The sequence below is a fragment of the Pygoscelis adeliae genome, unplaced genomic scaffold (genome assembly GCF_000699105.1).
Source record: "Pygoscelis adeliae isolate BGI_AS28 unplaced genomic scaffold, ASM69910v1 Scaffold186, whole genome shotgun sequence".
Lineage (NCBI taxonomy): Eukaryota > Metazoa > Chordata > Aves > Sphenisciformes > Spheniscidae > Pygoscelis > Pygoscelis adeliae.
The window spans coordinates 2,604,951-2,619,712 of record NW_008825071.1 but is presented as its reverse complement, the minus strand read 5'-3'; the positions used below and the strand labels follow the sequence as shown (position 1 = coordinate 2,619,712).

The 14,762-nt window shown below is 40.1% G+C and overlaps 1 protein-coding gene across 3 annotated transcripts in view; it reads right to left on the bottom strand.

Moving 5' to 3' along the window:
* Window positions 1-14,762, bottom strand: part of FARS2 (phenylalanyl-tRNA synthetase 2, mitochondrial) — a 246,633-nt gene that overhangs the window by 82,536 nt on the left and 149,335 nt on the right. For all 3 annotated transcript variants that reach the window (XM_009326457.1, XM_009326458.1, XM_009326459.1), the window contains exon 6: window positions 3,228-3,379. In XM_009326457.1, coding sequence (XP_009324732.1) covers window positions 3,228-3,379 — 152 coding nt within the window. The remainder of the gene's footprint in view (window positions 1-3,227; window positions 3,380-14,762) is intronic.

Genomic DNA, 14,762 nt, shown 5'->3' with positions numbered 1-14,762 from the left:
TATGCTTTCCTGGAAGATGTCTCAACATTATCACCTTATGAAGTGGATAATCAAGATTTACTTTTTTTCCCAGACATCTCTTACTTGTTTAAACAATTACTTGTCTCATGCTTTTTTCACCCCCCTTTCCTTTTCCCTGTAGAGGAATACATTTTCACTGCTAATACACACCATAATTACAATGTACCGGAGCGTGGTTATCAGTCCAAAGCCCAGTGGAACCTTGAAAGGTTTCTGAACCACAGAAAAGTCTGTAAGGTAACTACACAGTGTCACACAAACAGCCTCTATAAAGGATCTTAATTAAAAGACCTCTTTCTGTGTTCTAAATTAGTTTTATTTGTATAGCATTTTCTGTTTTCCAATCTTTATAGTCCTATAACTAAGAAAGGTAGTTTAAGAAGGAAAATAAGACTGCCAAATGTCCTAATTCCTCATGAAACTGGTATTTATAAAGGATGAAAAAAGTCTGAATTTTAAATTCCAGAAGTGATTAACTACAAGCATGAACTTATTAAGCTGCTTGTAAGTAACTAACATTCAAGACAGCAGCACTGCAGGCTTCCCTATCCTATACACTTTTCTCCCATCCTCCACACCAGAATCACTACAAATTCAAGATAATGATTACAAGCATCTAGATCTGTAACATACAGATCCATAGCAACACTGAGGATCTCTTACGTTAATTTCTGTGCCCAGAGGCTTTTCTGCAACACTGAATTAAAGAAGCCACTGTATCGTCCCTGTAACAAGGCAATTATCTTGGAATTAAGACTAAGCAGAACACTCTTTTCAAAGAGTCAGTCTTCCAAAGGCTTTAGAGAACAGACAAAATGACTTACATGGCTTATGTCATCGGTCTGCAAAAGTTACATATCTGCATACACCCTGTTCTAAGAAGAAAGTGCAAAGTAACCATTATGTTATGGTCCTTATCTATAATTCTTTTTTTAGTGAGGTAGAAGATGTCCTTGGAATTACTGTTTTTAATGGGACATTTTAAAAGGTTTCTTTTATTGTTGTTGCAGTTGAACAAACTAAGAGGACTACAACATCACTTACCAACAATCCATTAGTGTCACCACCCAAATTCTTCAAACATGAAGGTGGGAAATGTTTCCTCCTTGTAGTGTCAAAACACTATGGATGTCTGCTGAGTGAGGGTTTAATGGCTTTAGAGGACAATACTAGGAAAGTCCTAAATTTGTGTGACAATTCTCAGCGGGCAGTCATCCTTCCCATCTGTTTGCAGAAGTCACAGAGGGAACCAGAGGTGTATTCCTTGCAGAGAAAGAAATGATCTTGTACTGAACAACTGTCACCCCTGCTATATGTTCAGGATGTGTCAAAGCATATCAAAGGAGAAAACACATATAGTAGAAATCCAGAGTAGCAAATCCTGTCCCTACCTCACCACTCTATTAGTATGGAAGATAATATTCTCAGTAAAGAAGAGAAGCATGGCCCATGAGCTGAGCCGTGACTGATGCAGAGCTGCTGGCGAGGCCCTCCCAGTGTACGTGGATTCCTCCAGTGAGCTGCAAGAGTAATCACAGAGTAATACTGCCTCTGTTTGAGGGAGCAGGGAACAAGATTTCTCCAAACCTTCAGCCTTGGAAGAGCTGCTTACACTACACAAAGGATTTTCCCCCAGGAGATGATGTAACAACAAAGATGATCGCATGTTTGGTATCACCAGGAAGATTGTAGACACAAAGTGGCAATGAACACAGAAGTGCTATACAGACAATGAACATTCGGCATGAATGAATGGAAATGACCAGTTCCAAAAATGGGTCTAACATCCCAATTTTTACAAAAAATGTTGATTGTACTGTATCAGAACCATCACGGTAGAAGACAATTAAATATATTTTCAGCAGTGCTAAATGATACTATGGTGCAGTCCAAGTGACAACAAGTTATGCATACTCGCAACAAATTTGCTTTTGAATTTCTCTGTAAGATACAGTCTTATTGTTCTTTACAATGAATAGTACTCATTATCTTATCCTAGCCTGTATTTCTCTGCTGGACACACCGTTTTGAGTATAGGGTTAAGATCCTTTCGCAAGATTTGCATGTGAGGACCACTCAAGAATTAATGACTCAAAGCTTTCAGATGCTCACACAAATTCCATTGGCACTTCTGTTTCTTCACACAGCAGAAACAGTCTTATATAACACCACACAAAAAGGGTAAGAAGGAAAAAAAAAAACCCAACAAATAAATATTAATCCACTGAACCACCATGAAAACTAGGCCATAGAATAATCTATCCATCCGGTCTGCAACACACATCAAATTCAAAAGAACAATAGGGTCAAATACCTGGAGGTAGAAAGAAAAAAAATATAAAAATCTATAGGTGTTGGGGCACGGCACGAAGTATTTTCCTATCATCTTCAAAAAACACTGCAGTTAGGTTTACTACCTGCCTTTCTGCAGCACCAAAAAAGTCTTCAAGAAGAGAAATTATTTTAAAACCCAATTTTCGAAAGTTGGGTAGCCAGCAGCATATTTACTTCTTGATTTGGAAACAGCAAATTGATAAAGAGTGCATATGTAATAGCTGATACTTGTCAGTTTTTGAGACAACTGATAGTATCAGTTGGACAAGTAACCTGTGCACCCAATGGTCGTGTCAGTGCTGCTATATCCATAAGAAGGTATTCTGAAGCCTGAGAGACTGTTCCAACAGTGTAAATAAGTGTCAGAAAGAAAGGAACAAAGTATGTCTTTTTCTCCCTGTTGAACACCAACAACAGTATTCTGCAACAAATCATTATGAGCCCTGACATTTATAGTAAAGGTCTACTAGTGAATCAGGGCTAGAAAAAGAAAGGAAGAGAACAAGGAGACAAACACCAGTCACCCAGTGAAGAGCAGGACTAGAGTATCAGACAAGTTATGGATAAGAGTGTCACACACTGGCAGATGTATGGAGGAAGGTAGTCCACTGCTGCTGTGATTAACTGAGCACAACACATTTGGGTTGCAGTCTGAATACCAGAAGCTCAGTACTAGTACAAAACTGAAATATAAGATAATGTTTTTAAGCAAAAATATTTATTCTTGAAAGCGTTGTAAAAATGTTTTGGAGCTAAAAAATGAAATGTGCAAACGCTGTAAGAATCAATAATTTCTTGGTATACAGAATAAAAATATTCATAAAATATTTATATTCTGACCACATGAAAAATGTGTTAATAGTTTTACTTACTCTGGATGGGTAAATTCATCCACTAGGACAACCTTTTCTATCAGGTCTCCACCAACGGTTCGAGCCAAATCATAGAAATCATTCTTAGAGTATGTCTCAGAAGGCAGCCAAAAGGAGATGTCATTGATCAAAGGTGGGTATCTGCTGAGTGGCTAGAAAAATTAAAAAACATACCTTTATAAGTGGCTGGACTTGGTAGGTATACCTATGACTGTTTTGAACTTGTATAACATACACGGCACACATTTTAAAAGCTTTCTGAAATGCTTTTTGAAATGCAAACTGACCTCATAAACAACTGAGACGCAAGATTTTATACTAGGAAATGTCTTTTAAAGATCCCCTCATAACCACTTTGATTCATTCATTCAGAAGAAAAAAAAACTTGTTTTGTTTGCTAAAAATCAGTATTTATGAGGCTGAATACACTTTTGGATGAGAGCCATTTAAAAGGAAGAGATCATTTTAACATGATTATTCACTGGGTAGAATTGCACTTTTTAAAAGCATTTTTCAGATTTTTTACAGATTCAAAAATTCTTATCATGTCCATGTATAAAATTTATATGTATTTTATATCATTCTTATATAGCACGACATGTTTATTATTTGTACTGTCCAATTTCTAAGAAAGTCTTATCAGTAGGCGCCTTCTTATTAAAAGGTTACAATAAGAAACACACTTTGGCTTAAAAAGAGGGATCAGTTCACTTCCCAGTAGTTTTTACAGACATCCAAACATCTACAACAACAAAAAAAGTATTGCTGTTAGCATAATTATTAATTCCACAAGTACCACATCAGACCCTTAAACATAAAGGGGCATCTTTGCTGCAGACAGGAAGACGTCATCCTGTGGTCAGAACAGAGTAACTTGTTATTTGCAAAAACAGGAAGAGAAAGAGAAACAAAACAAGACAATTATTAATTTTTCAGTCTTGATGAAACTTCCCTGGAGTCAATGGGTTTCAGATCTCGTCTTTGCTGAGACGTTTCCCCCTTTGAAGAAAAGAAAATGGTAACGGTCTTCTTTCATGCCCTCTAGGTCATGCAATATCTTACTTCTGCCTTCCATTAATGCACTGCAGTTGAAATAAGTACTTTTGCACAAGATTGCTGGGGAGAAAACATCTTTTCTTATTTTGCTTATATGTATAAGACAGCTGATACGTACACCTTGGTCTATACAGTATATTATCTCACTCAAAAATGTATTCCATGCCTGGGAATGTTTTATGATTCCCAGGAGCAGCGAAATCCTAAGTGAATACCTGCTAAAGCAATAAACCTGTTAAAAAAGGCAAATTTACAGCATGCTGATTTACTCAAATCCTGTTCTGTACAGTGTAAACCAGTCAATAAATATCTGATAAGGAATACAGTGCAAGTTAAATTAATAACCCACCCCCCCAGTGAATAAAACTGTGAATCACAAATGATTATCCAACTTGTTAAAGGAATAAACTTGTCAAATGAATTCTTATCCTGTACCCCAAATTAAAAAAAACTTGCACAATAAATACATCACACAAGAGCTTTTGAAAAAACACTAATGAATGAATTGTAAACATCTCCCCTGCTATACAAAAGTCACAGCTGCAAATGCCGGAGATACTCCTCAGTCAACAACCCAATAGATGTGCTACTGTAAATAAAGATATAATCCTGCAGCAGACCTCTATATTCTCACCTCACCCCTATCTACCACTATATTTACCGCTACTATATTTCAGCAACCTACTGAACACACTTCAAAGCTTGTGGGGACTAATCCAAAACTAATCCTGAACTCCCAGCTTCAGGACATTTAGTTATTCAACCAGAAGATGTGGCTCGTGAACCTAAGCATGACCACTCCATTTGGGCAGGTACCTACTCTCATTCCCACACTTACAAGGACGCTAAAGAAAAATAATTACATGTTCGAGTTACTCAGTAATAGCCTAAACCCCAAAAGGAGCAGAGTACCCACAATTCATACTGAGTGAGTATTTGCTATCAATTTCAAAAGAAGCAGGATTATGTCAGGCAGATGAAAACAGCACTCTTTTTCCCACTTACAAGGGAAAGGACCCAATGTGGTCAGATCTTGCAAATGTACCTGGAACAGTCTGACTTACATTATCAGTGCCATCAAATTCCACGTGAGCAAAGTTACTCAAAGATGTAATAAACTGTAGGGTCTGGCTCTCCTGGATTATCAAGTCTATAAGAAAACTGCTTCTTCGACTCAATCCATGGTGTTACTAGCCTAGATACAGAATTGTTGCAATTTTGTGTGTGCACGCATGTGTGTATGCTTGTGTGTGTTAAAAAGATTGGAAGGACAAATGCTTAAAACAGTAAGCGTAACTTTATTATTATTATTAGGTACTAACTTTTTCTCAGAGCCTTATAATGCAGAAAAATCTTTTATGGTAAAAGGCAAGGCAATAATCCCATATTATACTGTCCCTTCACCACCTGGCTGCAGTCAATATCACTGCAGTAAGTATTATATCAACACTAAAGTTAGTATAAGGATAAAATTCCTAGTTCTCAAACGTATTGATCTGTTTGTTGTAGAGCTACATGAGCTACATAATTGTTTATTAGCTACACCTAAAACGTGAAGAGCATAGGACAAGAGTCTCCAACTGGCAGATCGAAATGAAATTACTAAGTTTATATTCAGGCATCCCAGCAAATACATACTGTGGTCCAACAGATCCCATTGTCATCACTGTCCTCCTTTCTAAACTCTCCTGCCCTTTAACAACAGAGCAGTCTAAAGCCCATTGATTTTGATCCCTTTTCAGGTTCAAGGCAAACGGCAGCCCCAAAGACTGTTTCCTTATGAATTTACAGACATTTTAGAAGCTCCCCTTGAGAGCAATGTGTTCTTCCCACTACATTTTCTGCTCTGCTCTCACCTCCAGCCACCACTTCTAGCTACGTCCTCTTCACTACTTAGGTGTGCTCCAGCACAATGCTCGGAGAAGCTAACAGGACACTGGCTGGCTCTGCTGCCTGTGTGTTGGCCGACTCCTAGTATGCTGCCCAAGCCTGGAAGCCCTGCTGTCCCTCCTTCCACTGCCTGACCACCCCCCTTAGGTTTTTGGGGAGCTGAAAAGAGGTTTGGGAAAAGGTAGAACTGATCCCCCTTGCACAGTGCTGCTGCAAGGCGCTGGCCAGGCCTGGCGGAGAGCACTGCCCATGCACAGACAACTCTGTACCACTTCTTTGGTCCCATCAGAGCTTTTCACCACAGCGCTACTTTAAATGTTCTGTTTACTTTCCATTTCAAACACTGCAGTGCACTATCTTTGACATTTTTCAACAGCCTTGGAAAACAAGAGTGCTTTCCCAGTAATTACACTATCTGTAGGACTCCGCTGAGGCCATGTTGTAGGGAATATTGCAAATAATGACATCGCATTTTTCAGTCACCCAAGATGAAAGCATTTAGGAGTACTAAATTACTATAATTTTTTTTTAATAATAAAATGGAAGCTTATGATGATCCACCCTCAGTGATACATGTTTAATAGTCATTAGTCACACTTCCTTCTCTGCTTAATAAATAAGCCAAATACTTACTAAAACTGCAAGCTTTTCCCTCTCAGGATGCTAATTTTAGTATAGAAATGAGTAGCTGGACACCAGCGCTCTGCCAGCCTGCCTCGCCCATGCCTAGATGTACCTGAGGACTGCATCACTGAAAACTCAGGGCTGTGACTCTTCTACGTGGGTTTGTGATAGTTTAGGGCATTCTTCATCCCCAGCCCTCTGCTCTACCTTTCTGCCCGAGATTACTGCCCCTGCAGCAGCTGATAAAACAAACACGTGCCTGTTCCTCCACCACTGCAGTTCACAGCCCGCCGTAGCCAGCTGCAAATTGCCTCTCTCAGTCGTTTATGCTAATATATGCTGGATGAAGTATTGCAGCAGCTTGAGGCATTGGGGGACAGTTGTCTTAAGCAGCAACAGGATTCACCAGAACTCATCTGTCAGCATAAAATAGCAAATACTTGAGCTCTGTGTATATTGCCACACTAGGGCACCAGGAATCAAGCGGTCACCGTGTCCACACACAGCAAAGGATCATCAGCTAGCCTGGATCCAGCTACCTCACAGCTGCACAGGAGAGAAAATACAATACATGGCAGAAGCCCCCACCTCTGGAGGAAAAACAGCTGGGGAATAAGCCAGCACAAGGCCACATAGTGTCTTTAGTCCGGAGTCCTGAAAAACAGGATGAACCTCAGCACTTTCCACAAATATTTGGCATTAGGGAAAAAAAGAAGTTTTCCCAGATGCAGTAACCGTGAGTGCAACATGCCGAGGGGACAGGAGAAGTTATGTGCTGTGGCTGTTCATTCGGTTCCCTCCCTGCTGCCGGCTGCAGACGGGGGGACACAACAAACGAGCGACAAATATGGCAGAGGAAAAAGCTGTACCTGTATTTTGACAGCAGCAACACAAACGCAAGGTTAATGACAACACGTACCAAAAACTGGGTTAGCAACTTCACAGCAGCCAAACTATTAAAAAGCCAGCCATGCTTTACTGCCATCACCAGTCTAAGTCAGAAAAATACGAGACGTAGCAGCATCACGGCTGTCAAGCTTTAACAGTCCTGCATTGCCCATTTTTGGAGAAATATATACATAAACTATACTGTATTAATGCAATGTCATATTCTCATCTAAATGAAAGCTACGGTCCTGTAATTGCTAAGCCTTTCTTAATATATTCCATGGTGAAATGACATTAATTCAGTGTTATCATAGGAAATTTAAACACATAACAGGCATGAAATTCAAATTTGCAAATTTACAACTGTAACTTAGCCCCCTTGCACATAATGAAGTTTCCTGTATTAGTGTGTATACTCCTAGATTTACACTTTTGTATTTATGACCAGCATAGACAAATTACGGTTGCTGCAGGAAACATAATTTTGAATTTCTTGGCTGTCATGGCTTAAAATTCGCAGTCACAATGTTCCATTATGATAAGTTTTCTACCCTTCCCTTCACCAAATCAATTTTTTTCTTAGTTATATATAGTAAATTCTACGTATTCATACATGTATATACACACATATACATTTATGTGTAAACACACACACATATCCAAAGGAGAAAATGGAGACATTTCAACAGAGAACTTCTATAAAGTCTGATAAGCAGATATACAGATATATTCCGGGATTAAGCTCTTAAAACCGAAGCAAATGGACCAGTTTGGGATTGATGCACTGCTTTGTCCTCCTGCGGGGAACAGCAGAAGGGCGTTAGCCTCCAGTGGTGCTCCAGGTTTCTCAGGGAATGAACACACAAGTATGATCAGCCCTTTCTGGCCAGCAGTCTGCTCCCCCCAACAGAGCTCTTCACCTCTGCAAGCTCACATACAGGTGCAGGGAACACCATGTGTCCCTGGGAACATGTGCTCCCTGGATTTCACAGACTCTGCTTGTACATGAACCATTTTGAATGGAAGAGGTTTTCTTTGCATACGGGTGAGAATGCTCTGTCCTCAGTTTGAATATCACGTGAGCGCCTTTGAGTGTCCCAAATGGCTTCAAACCATTAATTCATTCAATGTGGAAAGGGAAAAACCCTTCACTACTTCTCACAGAAGCAAGGGGAAAAGAGGAGAGAGAACAAGGGAGGCATCAATTTTCAAATGAACTAAAGGGTGCATTTTTTCCACACTGTGCATACCATAACTAAGGACCTGTTAGATGGAACCAAAAGGAACTAAACAAATTCATGGCGGACAGATCCTCTAGTCACTATTAAACAGAGTGATCCAACTGCATTTTTGGTTCAGAAGCTCCCTCATGGCTTTAAGCAGGATCAGTAGATGAGGATCACACTGTTTTCATACTCGCTCTGCTGTTCTGCTGTTCTGCAAGCACTTGCTGTTTGCCATCATGGGAGACAGCATACTTGAGCTGGACGGTTAGGTATAACATAACAGGTATTTTCTCTTTAAGTAAATTGCTTCTTTCATGGCATTCTGGTAATGACAGTATTACCAAACCAAATCTCCTTTCTTTTTCTAGTTTAGTGATTTCTCATCTTAAAGCAAGTACGAAGGACAGCATAAAGACATTGAGCTACTGAAGGGAACTGGGTGCACACCACCTTAGATACAACTCCTCTTAGGCATGGCAGCAGCACTATGCAATCAAGTTTTCTAGGGCCTCCAGGACTGGGGGAAGGATTGCCCAAACATTCCCACAGCCATCCCCATTTTCCTCCCTTTTTACTTTCTAACCAGCCTGGTTCCTTTCCATTCCTAAAGGTTTTAGTTTGTCACGGTTGAGAGAAATGTTTAATTTCTAAGCTGTGTTTAGGAGCCCTGGTTCCGACCCTGCTCTTTGTTTGAGATGAGAACCCAAGCAAAAGCTACCACCAGCCACAAGGAGCATTTGCCTACAGATACTGCAACTGACTGGACTTGCCAACATACACCCTCAGGCCGATCAATCAAATAACATCCCAGTTTCCACTCCAGCTAGTGCAGTTCACAGCCCTTCATGGGGGTGAAAAAGGGGAAGGGATGTCAGACTCCCCTCTAGAGATCAATACCTTGAAGAAAATCGTATGTTTGGCAGAAAGACCGGCTTGTTTGTCAGCAGCAGCCTGCACAATTAAAACAGCGTTGGGTTACAAGTCATTGTTGTTCTTCGTCTTGGCAAAGCACTCTCTTTGCCTTTACCTCCCTCATCCCTGGGGAAAAACAATCATGGAATTGTGGAAATACAGGAAGTACCTTGCAGAAGATATAAGAAAGAAAACGACGTTATCAACAAACACAATATCCTAAACTGTTCTCAAAGGTGAAACACCCATTCTAGATCCAGGTTGAGCAGGGAGGTGCCATGGGGCACAGACTGTCTTTCTAGGTAAGACTCAGCCTTCAACGTGGGATGAAGCTGCTGCAGCCCCTTGGCAGGAGCTGCAGCTTTGTGCTTGGCCAAATCTGTGGAACAGATCCCTCTCTGCTGTGCAGTGCATGCCACCATCTGAGCTCTGTCCCCTTCCCACCTAAGCTAAGCCCTATGGGGTCTTGTTGAAGATAAGAGTTTCTCTCTTGAGCCATATTACAGGTTCCCTGAAGGTGCAAAACAAGTAAGAGTTTAATTGCTTATATTCTGCCTAAGTGGTCACCAGGTAGCACTTCATATCATCTCATTTAGTCACCTTTTCCAATGCTAGTGAAGCACCTCTGAATAGGAAAAAAACCCCAAAGACTCATCACAAATGCACACATGCATGAACATGCACAAGAACAAATACGGCCTTTCTTGCACGCTAAAAGTTACAGCTTCTTACAGAGGAGCCTGTCTGACAAAAGAAAGTCAATACCTAATATGACACTGAAAAATTAAGATGGGTAACAGCCAATGAAAAGATTAAACTTCTTTGATAAGCTGCTCCATCTTTTCCAAGCACCAGGAAGAATGCACAAGAGGACTGGTGCTGTGGCATAATGAGTAGAAAGCTTGCCGTTAAACATGTTCATCCAAAAGTAATGCTAGTTATTAAGCCTCTGTGGTCCCACCAGAAAGGGACACTGTGTTCTTACGCACAACATTATTTTAAATTGCAAGCATTTTATTTTGAAGTCAAGCTCATTTAAATTTGTCATGGACAATGCTCCAAGTTTAAAGCCACAATACACTTCTCTGAGTGCAAATATGCATTCTAAACTGACCTGTGGTCAAAAAAATGAGAAACAATGCATGGCTTTTGAGATGGCTTCCAGACACAAAAGGGCCACTTCTATTGCCACTGAAAAGGTTATTTTTATATGATTAGTAAGAAATTGAAAAAGTGCAGGAAAGACATAAAAAAAATGAAAGGATTGACCTAATCCTATTAAAAGCAGGGTTGTTGCAGTGTACACAGCAGAGAGATATTTCCAGATACCCATGCACTTGGACATTTGGATATGCCTTGCCACTTGTGATCTTATTATAAAAACCACCAAAAGATAAATATAAATGATTCCTAAATACCGGTGATGGACTCCCTGCTCTGTGCTTGACTAGTCAAAAATTCTCATTTCCATAGAACAGATAGGACTCACAGGGAGAACCACCAAAAGGGATGTGTCTCTACTACTCACTCCCACATCTCAGCTTCTTACAACCCCCTTTTGAAAGCACCAGGATGAAGAAGACATTAGCCTGACATGTTCCTATAGCAGTTCTAGGTCTACTGTGGAAAAATATCCATTCTCCTCATGCTTCTTCGCAACCTCCCAGTTGATGGCCTACTGAGCTAGCTGGTTTCACAGCGCTAATCTTCTCCCATTTCAAACACACATACACCACTGCAAAACAACTAAAAGCCAAGAATGCTTTTTATGGTATCACTTTTCCATTTGAGCAGTTGCTACCAGAGAACTGTTGTGACACAAATGGGAACAGATGGGACAATCTATTTATTATCATCTGTGTCATCACCACAGAAAATGAGCAACTTTGTGTCCTGGGGAAGGAATCCAGTGATTTGGAAGCACCAAAATGGTAAAGCGGATTCTCACACCAAACCTAATAATCAACACTTAGGACTGCCTTTTGCACAGGCTGTCCATATTCTCTCTATCCTTCCTACCCAAATCTCCCACCCCACAGGCAGAATCATTCTGTCAGGTTTTTTTGTAGCAGAGGTAAAAAGGGCAAAGACAACTGTCCTGGTTTTGGCAGGGATAAACAGACCTCAGAAAACAAACTGTGAATGAATAGAGACTGTAGGTACCAATCCTGCACTTTCCTAAAAAATATCTACCATGCCTGCAAGGAACAGGTGATAAACTGCTATAAGTCAGCAGAAACCCAACTTCTCAGCAGATACTAAGAATTTCTTCTTCAGCAGTGCTAAGCACCTGCAATTCCTGCAGAAGGCATTGGTTGCTGCAGGGATTCAGTGTTTGCCATGCTCAGAAGTCAGGTTTCCTTCTTTCTGATGGTTTGGTTTGTATGCTTTTTCTCATTATGCTTAATAATAATGCTGAGATAAATAGCTCAGTGAGGTAAAATACTGCCCACATCAACAATTCATATAAAAGATTTATATCTAAATAAAGAATACAAGTATTTGGAAAGAGACTGCAGCAATATGAAGATGTATTTCTTCCAAATACATAGCATAACAATGGAAACAAATTGCACCCAACATTTTATTTCCGCTTAGACGAAAAATCTCATATAAAGCACTGTTGATAATATTTCCTTTTCTGCTCATTAAATCCACCATTCTGGAGAGTTATTGTTTAAGTAGCAGAATCTCCAGAACACCTGAATATGACTTACACCAAAATAAGCTGGCATCACAAATCTTACAGGCACACGCAACACCTGAAAAAGTCTTTCTTCCTGCCTAACAAGCTGTATCTTTTTTTTCTCTCTCCCTCCTAAAAAGCATAGAGATTTCCAAGACAACAGCAATGATGCTTTGTATTTCTTGGCCAGGTACAATTTCACAAAATGCCCTGGACATTGCTCTGCTACGAAGGAATGTCCTCATCTTTCTGCACTTCTTAGACTTATGAGCTAATATGTATTGTCTGGGAAACGCTACTGCAGATACTGCATCATAAAAATCTATGCTCCCTAGGAAATTAAAAGATCTCAACTGCCGCGTACAGCAATTTACCTGAGCAGATTACTGGTGGTTTTGAAATATTCTTCATGATTTCCAGTGCCACTAAAATAGCTGGGTTTCCTTCTTCACTGGGGGAAACTGCCTGAGTTGTAATGACTTTTGGAGAAATTCAGTACTTTAGTTTCCAAAGTAGTCACCTTCACTTTTTTCCCCCCTTAATTACTAAATTCATACAAATCACAAACTCCAAAGTGCAAAACCAATAACAGAACACCAGGGTAGTGTAGCAAGCTAAAAACCGTATCTAAATTTGAAGGACAGTAGGTAAGCTAGAGAGAAACAGAAATGAAAGACTCTACTTGTCCAGTACTCAGAAGAGGGAGAAAAGCCTTTAATTTTTCCTTTCAGGCAGACCCTGAACATTCCTAAAGCTATACTCTTGTTAAAGAGTAACAACACTTAGAAAGAGAACTACAGAGTAGCCATAAGCCGAGAACAGACCAAGCACAAAAAAGCACAGTAAGCATTTAAGTATGCAATGACAAAACGTAAAGAACGTTTAAATCTCTACAAGCAGAATCCTTGTGCAGAACAGGCATTTCTTTAACGCCTTTTTCTTATTTTACAGGAATCAGAAAATGGGTTCACTATTGCTGATTTAGGACAACATGTTATATGGGGGAATAATTATGCAAACTGGATTTAACACATGTGCAGGAGCAGGAGGATGCAAGCAATCCTCAAAAGAGGTGATTTCTTCCCATTATTAATTTTTAGAAAACTGCAAAAACAAATCCTTTGCAGCATATGCACCCCAAAGCACTGCTTACTTGTCACATTCTGTTTTAGCCTGTCACTACTAGGTCCATGTGTGTCTCACACTAGCAAGATGAAGGAAATTGAGGACGGCTATGATAAGAATAATACGGTTCTTCCCAACTGTGCCTTCTGTTGTTTGGCTATTCTCTGTAGCCTAATTCATATTCTGATCAGAGAAGTGGTAGCTGAAAATCAGGGGGGTTTTATTAACACCATGTACTTCAAAAGGTGCCCCTGTTCACGCATATGCACACATGCACCTAGACTGTTCTCCCTGGCCCTTATTTCCTAGGGACGCTATACAGCTGAGCTGCAATGGCTAATCATGATGCAGATGATGACTGTAGGGGTTTAGGTATGATTTTAGAGACCACTTGATCAAAAGCTCTTTGCAAGATGTATCTTTTGTGCGTAAAACATTGGCACAAATGTTAAAACAGCTATCAAGTAAACTCATCTATGACAAAGCCCATCCTCTTATCCAAAAGTGGCAAAAAGAATTAGAGCATATTTCCTACTGGTTTCAAGATCCACCCACCCCACTCCACCCCCCCTTTATATTTCTGTGGTTGTGTATGCATACCAATACATACCTGTATCTCTGAAGACACACACTTGCATAGCATCAGTGCTTAGGCACATTTTAAACAGGAGTTTATTCTTACATCAAATGCATAATGTACACTCACAAAGATGTATTTAACCCTGCTGTAGGCGTGCAGATATTCAGATTGTGGTAATAACCTAGGACTCCCGGTCAGAAACCAGGGTCTCATTAGGTAGATGGAGCACAAAATGACAGTCCCTCTCCTGAAGAACTTTCTGCCCTAGGATAGTATTGGAGAAGACATGCTGAAGCAGGAGATACAAGACAACTACAACTGTAAACAGCATGGAAAACAGAATTATTGAGTGGGGAAATTGAGTCACTTCCCAGGCCAGGGCCAAAGACTAAAGATAGTTACTGTGCCATCCTCCTAGCCAGAATTCTATTCACCACACTGTAATTAAAGCAATATTGAAAAAATATGGGCAAAAGTGTAAGGTTTACCCTCCTTACTAGCTACATACTTTAGTAGACAGTAAGACTGAAAACTCTGAACATCTGTGG